The sequence below is a fragment of the Protomyces lactucae-debilis genome, assembly GCF_002105105.1.
Source record: "Protomyces lactucae-debilis strain 12-1054 chromosome Unknown BCR37scaffold_19, whole genome shotgun sequence".
Taxonomy (NCBI): domain Eukaryota; kingdom Fungi; phylum Ascomycota; class Taphrinomycetes; order Taphrinales; family Protomycetaceae; genus Protomyces; species Protomyces lactucae-debilis.
In genome coordinates this window covers 274,249-289,413 of record NW_024468011.1, presented here as the reverse complement: position 1 = coordinate 289,413, position 15,165 = coordinate 274,249, and the positions used below count along the sequence as shown (strand labels likewise).

The 15,165-nt window shown below is 51.5% G+C and overlaps 6 protein-coding genes across 6 annotated transcripts; 4 read left to right on the top strand and 2 right to left on the bottom strand.

Annotated features, from left to right (window-relative positions):
• Positions 1 to 46: 46 nt before the first annotated feature.
• Positions 47 to 5,482, top strand: BCR37DRAFT_122846 (DNA topoisomerase). The gene is made up of 2 exons (XM_040866009.1): positions 47 to 727; positions 767 to 5,482. The coding sequence occupies exons 1-2, from the start codon at positions 485 to 487 to the stop codon at positions 5,219 to 5,221; spliced, it is 4,698 nt and encodes a 1,565-aa protein (XP_040723197.1). The 5' UTR covers positions 47 to 484; the 3' UTR covers positions 5,222 to 5,482.
• Positions 5,483 to 6,700: 1,218 nt separating this feature from the next.
• Positions 6,701 to 8,165, top strand: BCR37DRAFT_382716 (uncharacterized protein). The gene has a single exon (XM_040869941.1). The coding sequence runs from the start codon at positions 6,730 to 6,732 to the stop codon at positions 8,050 to 8,052; it is 1,323 nt and encodes a 440-aa protein (XP_040723196.1). The 5' UTR covers positions 6,701 to 6,729; the 3' UTR covers positions 8,053 to 8,165.
• On the top strand, positions 8,165 to 10,014 carry BCR37DRAFT_382715 (uncharacterized protein). Its single transcript, XM_040869940.1, has one exon. The coding sequence runs from the start codon at positions 8,626 to 8,628 to the stop codon at positions 9,685 to 9,687; it is 1,062 nt and encodes a 353-aa protein (XP_040723195.1). The 5' UTR covers positions 8,165 to 8,625; the 3' UTR covers positions 9,688 to 10,014.
• On the bottom strand, positions 9,625 to 10,723 carry BCR37DRAFT_382714 (eukaryotic cytochrome b561-domain-containing protein). Its single transcript, XM_040869939.1, has 2 exons — positions 10,235 to 10,723; positions 9,625 to 10,191 (listed from the first exon to the last, which is right to left on the bottom strand). Exons 1-2 carry the CDS (start codon positions 10,446 to 10,448, stop codon positions 9,689 to 9,691), a joined length of 717 nt encoding a protein of 238 aa, XP_040723194.1. The 5' UTR covers positions 10,449 to 10,723; the 3' UTR covers positions 9,625 to 9,688.
• Positions 10,724 to 10,789: 66 nt separating this feature from the next.
• BCR37DRAFT_400517 (RNA polymerase II transcription elongation factor-domain-containing protein) lies at positions 10,790 to 12,079 on the top strand. The gene is made up of 3 exons (XM_040871805.1): positions 10,790 to 10,958; positions 10,999 to 11,177; positions 11,218 to 12,079. The coding sequence occupies exons 1-3, from the start codon at positions 10,862 to 10,864 to the stop codon at positions 11,980 to 11,982; spliced, it is 1,041 nt and encodes a 346-aa protein (XP_040723193.1). The 5' UTR covers positions 10,790 to 10,861; the 3' UTR covers positions 11,983 to 12,079.
• On the bottom strand, positions 11,603 to 15,154 carry BCR37DRAFT_122775 (p115 like vesicle tethering protein). The gene is made up of 2 exons (XM_040866008.1): positions 14,741 to 15,154; positions 11,603 to 14,702 (listed from the first exon to the last, which is right to left on the bottom strand). Exons 1-2 carry the CDS (start codon positions 15,056 to 15,058, stop codon positions 12,060 to 12,062), a joined length of 2,961 nt encoding a protein of 986 aa, XP_040723192.1. The 5' UTR covers positions 15,059 to 15,154; the 3' UTR covers positions 11,603 to 12,059.
• Between the last annotated feature and the right edge of the window lie 11 nt (positions 15,155 to 15,165).

Genomic DNA, 15,165 nt, shown 5'->3' with positions numbered 1-15,165 from the left:
CAGCTGCCTCAAGGACTTTTGCAGGCATAGCTCCAGGAGCAGCTCGAAAGTTCAATCGATGAGTGCAAACTTGCCACTCTTTGGCTTGAGATCATCTCAGAGAGCCTCCAAAGGCTGAGATCATGATGCTGCCTTGTGGAAGCGACTCGAGGCTAATATAATCCCAGATACTGGAAGCTGCACCTAGAGATGTATCTTGTACAAGTTGTGGGCTGCATCAAGATTCAAGAGTCGAGGCCAAAAGTTTTCGAACTTGAACTTGCCTCCTGTCACACAAACACACCCTCTTGTTATATGCTGAAGTAGCTGTGCTCATTGCCCCAGGCTCTCTGTTCAGGTCAAGTGCTAGAGTAGAGATAAGAAATAAAAATAGCTCAACATCTTGCTCGGCAAGCTCATAAAAAGCTTTGCTATACTTAGGCTTGCTGTTGCCATATAATTACAGGCCTCGCTTGCTGCAGAGCCCGTCGATACTGGCTGCTGCATGCTCATACGCCGTGCCTGGACCAACAGGATCAATAGGAACCCACGCACGCTGCTTTTACGGCCGTCCACTGCTTTCCAGAATTCGAGACGCGTCGCAGCGCAATCACCGAGCACAACAACACACCCAAACAACCTCTTCCACGCCTCCTTCTCCGCCTCTGCTGCAGCTCACGATAAGGCAGCCATGTCGAGTGATGATGGAGACTACTCCTTTGGAGCCTACGAGCCTAGTCCTGCACCGGCAAGTCTAACTTTTGCAAACCTACGCGACTAACAATAGAAGAAAACCACCAAGCGCGCACAGACGATGGACAGTGATGAGGACAGTGTAGTGATCAGCAAACCGGCTGCTAAGAAACAAAAACCAGTCAAGCGCAAGGAGCCGCTTGATGAAGTGGACGACAATGAATCAATGGCACCGACGCCCAAGGCCAAAAAGGGCGGCGCATCCGACATGTATCAGAAGTTGACTCAGTTGGAGCACGTCATCAAGCGGCCTGATACCTACATTGGCAGTATCGAGACTCAGCAGAATGAAATGTGGTCTTACAATGCTGCCACCACTGCCATGGAGTTCAAAAAGATGTCCATGGTGCCTGGTCTCTTCAAGATCTATGATGAGATTCTCGTCAATGCTGCAGACAACAAGCAGCGTGACCCAGATATGGACACGCTCAAGGTGGACTTTGACCGCGAAGCCAATACCATCACCGTGCAAAACAATGGTCGCGGCATTCCAGTCGAGATGCACGCGAAAGAGAAGATGTACATTCCCGAGCTCATCTTTGGCCATTTGTTGACCTCGTCCAACTACGACGACGACCAAAAGAAGACGACGGGTGGTCGCAATGGTTATGGTGCCAAGCTGGCCAACATCTTTTCCACCGAGTTCACCCTAGAAACGGCAGATAAGAAGAATGGCAAAAAGTATATACAAACCTGGTCGGAAAACATGTCCAAGATGACCAAACCGAAAATTACATCCTTCAAGTCTGGCGAGTACACCAGAATCACCTTCAAGCCGGATCTTGCCAAGTTTGGCATGGAAAAGATGGACGACGATCTCGAGGGTATCTTCAAACGACGTGTCTATGATCTTGCAGGATGTGTGCCAGGCATAAAAGTTTTCCTCAATGGCGAGCGCATCAAGCTCAAGTCTTTCAAGGAGTATGCAAACATGTATGTCTCTTCGCTGCCTGAGCGAGAAAAGCCACCTCCACTCATCTACGAGCGCACCAACGACAGATGGGAAGTTGCCTTTACCGTATCTGAAGGGCAATTCAACCAAGTCTCTTTTGTCAACTCGATTGCTACAACCAAGGGCGGGACGCACGTCAACCATGTTGCCGATCAGATTGTCAGCAAAATCATTGCAGAGTACAGCAAAAAGAACAAAAAAGCTCAGGCTCTCAAAGCCTTCCAAGTCAAGCAGCACATGTGGCTCTTTGTCAACTGCAAGATTGAGAACCCGGCATTCGACTCGCAAACCAAGGAGACACTCACGCTCAAAGCCACTCAATTTGGCAGCAAGTGTTCTCTTTCTGAGGACTTTATGAAAAAGGTCATGAAGTCTGGTATCCTGGACGACATTACGCGACAATCTGACCTGCGTGCCGACAAGGCTATGAAAAAGACGGATGGATCCAAGCGTACGCGCATCACAGGCATGGCAAAGCTGGAAGATGCCAACCGCGCAGGAACGAAGGATGCCGAACGCTGTACACTCATCCTGACGGAAGGAGATTCCGCCAAGACGCTCGCCATTGCTGGCATGTCTGTTGTTGGACGAGATCACTTTGGTGTGTTCCCCTTGCGTGGAAAGTTGCTCAATGTGCGAGATGCAGCAGCTGCTCAAATCAGTGCCAATGTCGAAATCCAAAATATCAAGACGATTCTCGGTTTGCAGCATGGGAAAAAGTACACGAGCGTCAAAGACTTGCGATACGGTCATCTCATGATTATGACTGATCAAGATCACGACGGCTCGCACATCAAAGGACTCATCATCAATTACTTTGAGTGCTACTATCCCAGCCTGCTCGAAATTCCCGGCTTTCTGGTAGAGTTCATTACCCCTATTGTGAGATGCACGAAAGGCAAGGAGCAAGTGTCCTTCTTTACCTTGCCTGAATACGAGCACTGGAAGGAGCAGGTTCAGCCAGGCAAGGAATGGAAAATCAAGTACTTCAAGGGTTTGGGTACGTCAGACACGGCAGACGCGAAAAAGTACTTTTCGGATCTGGACAAGCACTTGAAGGAATTCCACACATTGCAAGAAGGCGATGCCGCGCTCATCTCACTGGCATTCTCAAAAAAGAAGGCAGACGATCGCAAAGAATGGCTACGTCTCTTCAAGCCTGGAACTTTCATGGACCACAATGTCGACAAGATTCCCATCGCTGACTTCATCAACAAGGAGCTCATTCTCTTCTCAATGGCGGACAACATTCGTTCCATTCCCAACGTCATGGATGGTTTCAAGCCAGGACAGCGTAAAATTTTGTTTGCTTGCTTCAAGCGCAAGCTCAAGGCGGAAATCAAGGTTGCTCAGCTCTGTGGCTACGTTGGCGAGCACACTGCCTACCATCACGGTGAAGTCTCCCTTGCACAGACCATTGTCGGCTTGGCTCAATCCTTTGTGGGCGCAAACAACATCAATGTCTTGATGCCCAATGGTCAATTCGGTACACGTCACCAGGGTGGTAAAGATGCTGCCAGCGCGCGTTACATCTTTACAGACTTGGCTCGCATCACAAAAAAGATCTTTTGCGAAGCAGATATGCCATTGCTCAATTACCTGAGCGATGACGGTCTCATGGTAGAGCCAGAATGGTATGCGCCAGTGCTGCCTATGCTGCTAGTCAACGGTACCTCGGGTATTGGTACTGGCTGGTCCACAGACATTCCAAATTTCAATCCCAAGGACATTACTGCAAATTTGAGGGCTCTTATGAAGGGTGAACCAGTGCAGCGTATGCGACCATGGTACCGTGGCTTCCGCGGAGAAATTGCTGATGGCAAGGACGAAGGCAACTTCAAGTCTGTTGGTCAGATTGCCGAGATTGACGACAATACGCTTGAGATTACAGAATTGCCAATTGGCTTCTGGACGCAAAACATGAAGGAGTTTTTGGAAAAGGGCATTGCAGGTGACGAAAAAACTCCTTCGTGGATCAAAGACTATGCCGACAACTCGACTGAATCCAAAGTGCACTTCACCGTCACGCTGGCTGACAAGGCGCTGAAGGACGTCGTCAAGGCTGGTCTCATTGAAAAGTTCAAGCTTACTGAAAACATTTCAATGAAAAATCTTGTTGCCTTTGACCCCGAGGGTCGCATCAAGCGATACTCGTCTGCCGAGGAGATCTTGCAAGAATTCTACCACATTCGTCTGCAAATGTACCAGAAGCGCAAGGACTGGATGGCGGCTGATCTCGAACGCCAGCATGACCGTCTGTCAAACCAAGCTCGATTTGTGCAAATGATTATCAGTAAAGAGCTGATTGTGAGTGGCAAAAAGAAGGCTGCACTTGTACAAGAGCTCAAGGAACTCAAGTTCACCTCCTTCCCCACCAAGAAGGGTGCGCAAGTCGCTGGTGAGACGGAAGAGACTGTCGAGGAAGCTGAAGCAGCCGAGTCAGATGGTCCAGACCATGGCTTCGACTACCTTCTCGGCATGGCCATTTGGTCGCTCACCAAGGAGCGTGTCGAGAAGCTGTTGCGCGATCGCAGCGTCAAGGAGAGCGAGCTTAACGCACTGCTCAAGCTGAATGCCAAGGATTTGTGGCTCAGTGATCTGGATGCCTTCGAAGCAGAGTGGGAAGGTATTCTAGAGGCGGACTTGATACTACAATCGTCAACAGACACAATCAAGAAAAAGGCACGAGGCAGCAAGCTTGCAGGCAAAGGCAAAGTAGCAGCCAAGAAGCGCAAGGCCGAGTCTGATGACGATGCTGATGACATGGACTTCTCGCCAGTCAAAAAGGTCGTCAAGAAGGCCAAACCAGCATCGCGAGAGCAGTCCGTGGCGGCAAAGGCCTCTCCCGCTGCAACCAAGCCGAAGCCAATCAAGGCAAAGCTGGAAATCACCAAAACGAGCCCAATCAGCGTTCTTGCCGATGAGGAAATCAAACCCAAAGTGCTGTCAAAGAAGCCTCCAGTGAAGAAGGCCAGTCGTGTTGTTAGTGACGACGATGACGATGTCTACAACTTTGTCAACACAAAGGCTGCCGCCGTGAAACCTCAGGCTGCGCCAGTCAAAAAGTCTGAAGCACCAACCTTGTTTGAGGACAGTGACGATGACCTCTTCTCAAAAGTCAATGCCATGGCCAAGAAGTCTGTGGTCAAGGCAAAACCAGCCCTCGTCAAGGAGCAAAGCTTGTCAATCTCAGATGAGAGCGATGTTCCAGTCTCGAAGCCCAAGGCCAAGCCAAAGGCCAAGCCGGCTGCAAGCAAGGCGACAAGCATGACTTCCTCAGACAGCGATGTTCCAGTCTCGAAACCCAAGGCAAAGGCGAAGCCAGCTGCAGTCCGCAAGCAAGCTAGTCCTGCACAGTCAGACGACAGCGATGTGGAAAGTGTAAAGGCAAAGTCGAGCACGAAGGCTCCCACAAGCAGACCTGGTCGTGCAGCGGCGACGAAGAACCAGATTATCATCGAAAGCGATGAAGACGATGAAGGGAGTTTGGCTGCCTCGGAGAGCGAGCCCAGCGACGAGGATGATTACGAAGATTGAGGAGAAGATTGTTAAGATTACGCTGTAGCAAACATAGGCGCACCATCCAGGAGGAAAGACTCCAAGGCGTATAGCTCAGCCTACTCTGTAAATGTTGCAAGCAGACATGCGGTGTCCATCAAATAGATGTCGCAAGTAGTTGTCTTGTGGCCGGCCTTTCAAAATCCGCTTGCGAGTTCGAAGTTTGCTCAGACAAAGAGGATTTACAAAGGCACCCGGCCGACGCAACTGCCACGCTATTCTCTTGCTTGCTGCGCCTTGAGACTCCTTCCTCCAGCTGCTCAAACACTCTTTGGCGCAAATATGACCCCAAAGGATCGAACCGCATGGTGCTTGCCAGCGGCGCACTTTTGTTTGTCAGCGCTTCGGGGATAAATGTCTCGAGCATATCGCGCTTGGGCCCCTTGGACCTGGCCTCTTTGACAGGCTTTTGACATGGCGCCGCTTTGTCCGCCGGAAGCTTGCTCGAGTGACGCTCGGGGATGTCCGCTTCTTAAAGAGCAAGACAGCTGTCTTGGATCATGGCGCTCGAGCAATCTGCTTGTATGTTTGTTGCCCTGCAATTTGACGATGCGTGCAACGTGCGAGAGTGCCTAGGCCTCCCTCGACGTCGTAAGACACAAGATGTTGCATCGATCGCAAGGTGTACTCCATGGGACGCAACCAGTAGACTGCTTCCCGAGGCGACACTCAGGCATCTGCGGTTCACCTATCGCCCGCAAGCTGCCGCGAGTAGGAGCCCCGGGAGCCTTGTCCAGCAGCACAGACAACGCTACTCCGTCTTTGCGCAAACAAATCGATCCCTGTATAGCGAATCCCGCTTGGGCCAAGCATCCGGGCACGGCTCGAGGGGCCTGCTCGGACCGGGCACGTTGTCTGCTTCAGAACCTCGACAAAGCCCACTTGCTCCTGAGCTATCTACCTCAAACACCCTCGACAAAGATATCTCTCGCTCTCCCTTTGTTTCAGCAAGACCACACCCTACAAATCTGCGACCCGGACTGTCTTGGAACCTCGCCCGCCGACTCTCATCCTCGGGCCATCGGTATTCGCAACATATGACTATTTTACAAGCATCATCTGCCGGCATTCCTCCCTCGAGGAGGCCATCTCAGTCGAGTTCGAGTAGCAGCCCCATGTCCCTTTCTTGGCGTGCTCGATCTATTTCGGCAGCATCCGCCTTACCACCAGCTGCCCTTCCTACAAAGTCTCTTCCGGAGGGTAGTCTGATGGCTAAAGACTCGGACGCTGCCGTGCGATCCACCAGAGCCGTACCAACGAGTCGCCATGCCGGGACAACCACACAATATTCGTCGGCCGATGGGAACCGCGGACCCTATGAACCCTTCAAGTTCACTGCGGAAGGCTTTCCGGTGAACAACAAGATCAAGAAGGCCAAATATGCTACTAGCGTTGATGATCGAGGCTACCTTTCTGGTATTCCACACTCCTGTATGCAACAAGACTAACGAGCAGTATATGAGTTCTCTCTCAATGATCAGACCATTATGTGGGACTACACCACTGGCTTTGTTCATTTGACAGGGATTTGGAAGGCGCTTGGCAATAGCAAGGCTGATATTGTCAAACTTTGTTCTACCAATTTGGAGTTGGAGCTCGAAGGTGTAATCAAGAGAATCCGCGGTGGCTACCTCAAGATTCAAGGAACTTGGGTGCCTTATGAGCTTGGCAGAGCATTGGCAAAGCGAACCTGTTGGCCCTTGCGACATGCAATGGTCTCCGTTTTTGGGCCAGACTTTCCATCTGAATGTCTCCAGCCTGGTATGCCCGGCTACGGCACGCTGTCGCTGAACGACGATGACGATGCAGATCCCAAGAAGAAGCGCAAGCGAAAGGCTCAGCAGTCTGTCAGTGTCACGGGTTTGAAGCGTCCTGCACGCGGGCAGGCTTCGACAAAGGCTGAGCCGATGCCGTTGACTGTAGCGCAAGCAGAAAAGCGTCGCCGCATGGAAGGCGCTTTTTCGCACCCACCTGCTCTCCCGAAAGAACGTCCAACTCGCAAGGCTGCCAAACCAAAGCGCTATGTTGAGGAAGACGAAGGTGATGAAGAGGACTTTGACGAGGCAAATGAAATTGATTCGCAATCATCAACTTCGGTTGTGTCTGACGTGTCTGAGATTGTGGAAGTACCCATCTCCAATGGATTTACACCGTCCAAAATTGAGATTTTGGATCTGCTTCGTGCTTCGAGGTCACTTCAGCAGCTTAGCACGGGTCATCAGAGCTTTGACAAGGAATCTGCTGGCGGCATATTTGATGTTCGTGGCACCATGTTTCGATGGGATGGCGGTATGGAAGGTCGTTCAGGCTTGACGAGGATTATCAATGTGCCAGAACGTACACAGCAGTCTCCTCATGACGCGAGCACTGAAGTGCACGATGGAGAGCCCGAGCTTGAGGATGATAAGGGACGGCAAAGCTCGCCTGACAGCGTTAGTCTCGTGGGCTCACAGTACGGCCTTGATTACAACCCGCGCATGGCTTCGGCGAGTGTCTCGCCAGCTCAAGTACGCGTCTATCCAGCTGTTGCTCATCGCCAAGTTGATGGCAAGAGTCCATTCACTTCTGCTGCTTGGGCAACGCCACAGCCCGCCTTCTTTGGTGTGAATGGTCGCCCGATGCCGACATTCGGCTTTCCAAACACACCTCAGCCTGCGTCCAATGTCCATCGAGGCTCTGCGAGTATCGCTTCGACCAGTGTCGAGCATGAGCCAAGTTGTGCCACACCACCGGAACGCACAAGGACACCAGATTTCCAGTATTTTGGCCCTCAATCTAGCCTGGCACTTCAGCAGGCAATGACCAAATGATGGACCGCTTCAGCCAATGAGAATTTTAGTTTTAGCGCTTCTCAGCGAGTCTATTTTGCTTCTTACACTCTGGACATATGTTAGAGTACTTAGTACTAAATGTCTTTCACGAGATCAATCTGAATGTGTATCCTGCAAACTTGAACCCTCTGTCGAAACGACCACTTGACCAAGTGATGCTGAAATGAGAAGAGCTGTCATCAACTGCCATCGGCCATCCTTCAGGTCGCTACATGGTGATTCTTAGCTTGCTATACGTTGAAACTAACAAAAGTGCCAAGAGCTCGCATAGACTTTAAATACATTCGAGACAATGCTAGTGCCGTCGCTCGCAACTGCAAGCAGCGCAATCTGCCCATCAAACGAGAACAAGTGGATGCTATCATCGAAAAGTATACTGGGTTTGTCAGTAAGACAGCCGAGCTGAATACCGCTCTTGCCAAGCGTAATGCTTTGTCGTCGAGTATCAAGTCAGCCAAGCCGGAGCAGAGGCAGGCTCTCGTTGAAGAAGCGGCAGCCTTGAAGCCAGCTATCCAAGCCTTAGAACAAGAAGTATCGACAATCGAAGGAGAAATGGTTCAGCTGGCCTACGTACTACCAAACACGAGCCATCCTGAGACACCCATCGGCAATGAAAGTCGCGTCAAAATTCTTGATTACATCAATGAAGAGAACCAGTACAAGGGCAAGGAAAGACCGCTTGATCATGTCGAAGTGAGCAGCAAGCTTGATCTTGTCGACTTTGATGCTGCATCCAAAACCTCAGGAACCGGTTTTTACTACTTGAAGAATGAAGCAGTTGAACTGGAGCTTGCCTTGACGCAGTACGCACTCGCAAAAGCCAAAGAGGCAGGCTTCAAGCTTCTGAGATGCCCGGATCTGGTACGCTCAGAGTTTGTTCCTGCTTGTGGCTTCCAGCCTCGGGACCAAGCAGGTCAACAAATCTATGAAATCTCGTCAGACAATGAACCCTCGAGGCTATCGTTGGTAGGTACAGCAGAAATTCCTATCGCTGCGCTCGCTGTTGACAAGGTCTTCACACCGGGACAGCTACCCATGCGCTATGCTGCTGTTGGCCGTGCCTTTCGTGCTGAAGCAGGTGCTCGAGGCGCCGACACACGCGGTCTATACCGTGTCCATGAATTCACCAAGATTGAGCTTTTCTCCTTTTCTGAGCAGCAATCCTCTCAAGCAGAGTTTGAGGCGATCGTCAAACTTCAAAAGCAAATCATCAAGGAGCTCGGCTTATGCGCGCGTCTTCTTGAGATGCCCACTGAAGAACTAGGTGCATCAGCGCATCGCAAAGTGGACATTGAGTGTTGGATACCGTCGCGTGATGGATGGGGTGAAGTGACATCTGCTTCCAATTGCACAGACTACCAAGCAAGACGACTCAACGCGCGCTACAAAGTGGCTGAGGGCATGCGGTTTCTACACACAATCAACGGCACGGCAATCGCGGTACCACGCATCCTGGTGGCAGGTCTCGAAAATTGGTACAAGAATGGTATGGTCCGGATACCGCGTTGCTTGAGACCGTACATGGGTGGCATCAAGGAGTTTGGAATTGGTTCTGATGGAGCTGATATTGTTACTTCTGGAGTGAATACTAAGACTGCAGCAGTGGATACGTAGCTTAAAAGATCTTCATCTTGTTGGGTCGGATACGTGGTGCAAGGCCAGCGAGAATGAGGGCATCAAAGAGAAGCCAGACCCAGAGAACCCTGATCTTTCCCAAAAACCAGTCAGATTGAGTGCCCAATGTGACTGTTGTCAGGACAAGAGCAGAGAGCACATAACCGAATGCTCGATGGTACTTGTAGAGCGCCTTGGCTTTTGTTTCGCCACCAAGCCAATTGGGCAGCCAGAACATGCCTGCGCCGACAAGCACTTGCGTAGATAAAAGGAGGGCAGTAGTCAAGCCAAATTTGCCATGCCAGGTTGTGTAGTGTGCAGCACCGTGGCTAGCCTTGTTGTAGAACATGATTGCGGCAGCTGTACCGAAAGATAGCAGCGCAAGGCAATGCAAAATGCCATGGACCTGGCCGCCTTGTTGCTTTTGTGCTTGTGTGTGCGTTGGCTGCACAATCAAGATGGCATTCACAAGGAGAACAAGAGCGAGACTGTTGAGCAATGGATCTAAAGGTGTCAGCATATCGACGAGGCGAACAGGCTAGCTTACGCCAGGAAACGAGGATCAAGTCCGTAAAAAGCGTTTCATACCAGACCACAACCAATATTGCCCAAATACCGAGCTGTGCCAATACGGCCGTACCAGTCAGCAGATTCATCCTCAATGGGCCGTCTGGTCGCTGCAAGACAGGCGTGTCGTTTGGAAGGAGCGTTTGGTGCTCGCTGCTATGATTGCCTGCGGCGTCCCCTGAGCCAGAAGACATAAAGTAGTAAGGAGATGAGAGCTTAGTAGCTTGAAGCAGTCCGATTGTATATCGAGGCAGCAACAAGGATTCTCTTAGCTAATGGAGGTGTAGTCTCGGTCCTAGCTGACCAAATAGCCACAAATTGTCATCGAAGGCTGCTCAGGGGACAAGCACACGATTGACCATGCAGCCGGGCCTTGCTGTCGGAAGTAAAAACGGGCAGCTACTACATGCTTATTCGGCTATGGTCTAGCATTTGCTTATGCCGATTCTCTATGTAATATGTAAGGCCCCTGTCCCGTGAATATGCCGCCTTCGTCGCCCCGTTGAGCGCCCAAAACGCGAATGGCCAACGATAACGACGACCATCCACCACGAAGAGTCGCACGACCTGTTCCTCCTGCGCAGGGCCTCGCACGGTAATAGGAAACATGTCGGCCGCTTCAGAGCCCAAGGGTCGGCACAGTGTCACTCTGGGAAGCTCAATGACCGATGTACGGAGCGCAGAACAGCACGTAGGTCTGCGATGTGTGTCTATACTTCTCCACGACCTTACAGCTGACCTCAGTCAACTTCCAGCCAGGCACGATGGACCGCGCAAGAGCTGGATATCTGTCTGGAGGCCCGGAAGAATATACGGTCGCTGTGCCCAATACAAGCGATACAGGCTCGGACCACATCTTTACCGGTGCTGCCCAGTCTACAAAGGACCTTGATTGTGTGCTCATCTATGACGAAGCGACTTCTGTTCGTATCAATCTATGGCTACTACGCGCTAACCGGTTAGTCATACAGGCTAGAACACTTTGACGGCATTGTCAGGCTAGATCATCAACGCGGCAAGTCTGGACACCGCAAGACGGCATCGACAGCATCTCTGGCATCGCCCTTTGTCCCGTACAACATCGTCGGCAGCTCGCCTGCGCATCTTCCTTCATCTCCAGGAGCACAGAACATCACCTCCGCGCCAAACGCGGCCACAGGTCTAGCTTCATCGCCGGCCCCACCTGCCGTGGCGACACCAGCTGCTGCGCACGATGATCTAGATGACGATGCACCTGCCGATGAAGTGCATGATAAGAAAGGACGGGCTATAGAACTACAGCATGGTAGACGAACCGCCACCTCTACACCGCCTCCCCGTATACGTCTGGAGACTGCGGCAAAAACATCCGGAGTGGCCGATCCGCCTGAGTCTGCAGCAAAGCCAACAAAGGGCACGGCTCAGGTCAAGAAGACTGCTCCTGCAAAAGCAAAGGCCAAGGCGCAGCCTAAACCAAAGTCGAAAGCAAAAACAAAGGCTCCAGTCATTGCTGCTCGTCGTGCGGACATCATGGAAGACGAGCTTGATTATGGCGATGATTCTGATGAAGGTACAATGCCAGTCGATGCCTCTAGCAAGTCTGCGCCTGCAACAGAGATTGAAGAAGATGATGACGATGATGATCTCGATGACCTTGCAAATATGCTCGAGTCCACGCTGGAAGAGTCACCGCCTGACACCGGACTTGCTACTGCCCCCGCCGACGAAAGCAGTGAGGACGAAGACTGAGCCATTTCTTGTATTGAGCCTTTGGTATTGGCGTCTGTTTTTCTGTCTTGACATTGGTTGTACACATTTCTTTATTTCTAGTCAACGTCTTCATTCTTCTCGTCGTCCTCCATGAGCAACATCAAGTCTTCTTGAGCCTGCTCTAATTGACTCTTGAGCTGCTCCTTCTCGTCTTGCAATGCCACAATTTGTTTCTCCAAGTCGTTAACCTTGGCGGCTGAGACGTCGTCTTTCTTGTCTGACTTTTTGCTTTCTGTGGCTGTTGCGAGCTGCTCTTCAAGCTTCTTCTTCTCAGCTTCAAGCGACCCCTTCTCTTCCTCCAGCTTTGCAACCCGCTTCTCAAGGGATGCTACAGCCGATACGTCGACCTTTTGATCCTTCGCTTTGGCTGTGGCTGACTCTGCTGCCTCGAGCCTGTGCTTGAGCTTGGCCAGCTCGCGTTGATGAGCTTCTTCTGCAGCCTTGGCAGCTTGCTGAGCACCCTTCAAATCGCTGCCCAAATCGTGAGCCCTGGTCTTGCTCGTAGAAAGCTCTTGCTCGACCGCTTTCTTCTCCTTGCGTGCTTCACTTGCTTCTTTTTCGGCATCAGTCGCACGTCGTTCAGCTGCGGCCAGTGACGCCTGTAGCTTCTTCACTTCCTCTTCCAAAGCAGAGACAGCCGCAAGACGTTCGGCAGCCTGCGTTCGTTCCTGCTCGGCTAAGGTCCGACCCGTCGTCAACTCCCGCTCCAAGAATTGACGCTTAGACACCTCGCTCTCCAATTCGCTTTCGAGTGCTTCGAGCTTGCCCGTAGCAGTGGTCAAACGTTCCTTGAGCTTCTCCAATTCAGCGGCAGATTCTTTCGCAGCCACCTGCAACGCATTTCGCAGTCCCGCAGACTCTTCCACGGTTGCATCTGCTTGTTGCTGAACTTGAGTCAATTCTGCCTTGGCAATCACCACCTCTTCACGCTCCTTGACAAGCTCTTTCTGGATACTGCTCAACGCCGACTCGTGCTTTTGCTGCAGATACTTGAGCTCTTCCCGTTGCCGCTGAAGCTCCTCTTGCCGTGTTCGCAAATGATTGATAGCTTCCGCTAAACCTGTGCTCTTGAATTCAAGCTGTTCCTGCAGGTCAGAAATGATGTCTTCACTCTTTTCGTGCTCTTCTTGCGCTTCCCTAGAACGCCGCTTCGGAGGAATGGGCTCAATATCGATTGCTTTACGAATCGTGCCGTACCCATCGCGAAAGAATTCAATGAACGTATCATCCAAGACTGCTTGTTCATATTGTGCAGTTGCCAACGCCGAGCGCCGAAGAGACTCAAGGAAGCTAAAGGTGACTATCGCATCGACGATACTGTCCCGCCCAATACGGAGCAGGATCGGTTGAAGCGCCGCTCTAGGCAAGGGAGAGGCCTCATCGAAGTCAAAGGCATAGCAGATGCTGAGCAAGCTGGCACAAAGACCTTTTGTCGTTGCATCCAATTGCTCACTCTGTAACTCTGCCAAGAGCGCTTGCAAGGTGCTACCTTCCTCCAAGAAATTGCTGATGGACTCTTTCGAGTCAAACAACCAACAGCACAAGAGCTGAAGGTACGCAGCTGCGCTTCGTCGACGTTCACGCTGTAGACTCGCAACGAGATTGCCTGAGATGGTCTGAATGAACGATAGCTCTTCTTCGCCTGCAGCAGCGTCGCCAATAGTCAGCTCGGTAAACATGGCTTGTGCCTCTTCATCATCGCGCGTGAGCCGCAGCAATGCACAGCAGGCGAACCAGGTACGATATTCATCGACCTCAGCAGGCGCAACAACCGCTTCGAGAAGAGAGCCCTCGCTGCCGCTCAGGTAAGAGTCAATCACTTTTTGTAGGATGCCTAGCTGCCGTGTGTGATTGCCAGCCGTGAATGCTTCGACGCAGAGGAGCGCCGCATATCGCATCTTGAACGTTTCTTCGCCGCCCTGCAGCAGAATTTGAAAGAGAGAGTCCATATCGTTTGGATCGCGCTCGTGTCCCGCCAAGGGATCCATGGCAAGTGCAGACGCTTGTGAAAAGTACTCTTGCAAGGCTTGATTACCATGCATCAAGTCGGCCAACGTCGATAGCGCAGCAGCACGAATGTCGAGCGATGCAGCCGGTTGAAAGGCAAATGCCACTGCCTGTGTCACGATACCTGCTTTCATGGCTGCATCTTGCTGTGTTGCCTTGTTTGCTGACTTCCTCGGTACGAACAGCCTGCAAATTTCGAAGAGAGCCGTCAGGTTCTTCCGCAAGGCTGGTGGCATCGTGGCTTCCTTGTCAATCGCTTGGAAGAGCTGTGTGATCTTTTGCAGGAAGCCAGTCTCTCTAAACCAGTTTTGGTTGGAGACATTGTTTGCGAGCAAGTTGCTCAACAAGGCAAAGCAGTCAGACGTGACAATACCGCCTTCAAGGCCACCTTCTTCGTCTAGAATGGCAAAGCACTTTTCAAAGATGTTTTCAAAGGCAGCGCGTTTTTGAAGCTCCGTGTGGCTCTTGACCAGCTTGACGAGGAGTAAAAGGACCTCGTTCCTGATTTGCTCGCGTTGATCGTTCAGAATCTCGACAAGCGTAGAGATGCCAGTTGCACTGCTCATGATACACTCTTGCAATGGCACCTGGCGGCACTCCAAAATGCATGACAAGATCTGGAGAGCATGCAGCCTAGTGTAAAAGTTGGTTTCAGCTACAATGTCGAGCAAGTTGAGGACATTGTCAAATTTCTGTTGTCAGCCATGCTTCAGCAGCATATGCTGCTTACCAAGGTGAATTCATCCGCGATCCATAGCGCTGTATCGTCGACAGTAACACCGTCTTCAACGACAAACAGCTGCAAGAGGCATTCAAGCGTGGCCTTGAGCGTCTCACTATCTTCCTTGTCCAATGATAGACTTTTGAGAAGACCTCTGAGCCCCTCAGCGGCAACAGCTTCTTTGTGCTCGCGTGAAAAGCCCTTGAGAGAGAGCACAGCTGCGCGCCTATCTTCTAGCAAGGTGGCATGCTCGAGCCTGTCGCACACGACGCTGATGGCTGCATCGACCTTTTGCTTCTCTGGCTGTATCGATGCAAACAGCTCCATCTCTGCTTCTCTGTCCTAGCACTCCACCATCCCTGCTACACGCTGGCAGTCCTTGTTGTAGCTGGTCTCTGCGTGTGTTTGTGGTCGAGCGCGCTTTGGCCAGCAAA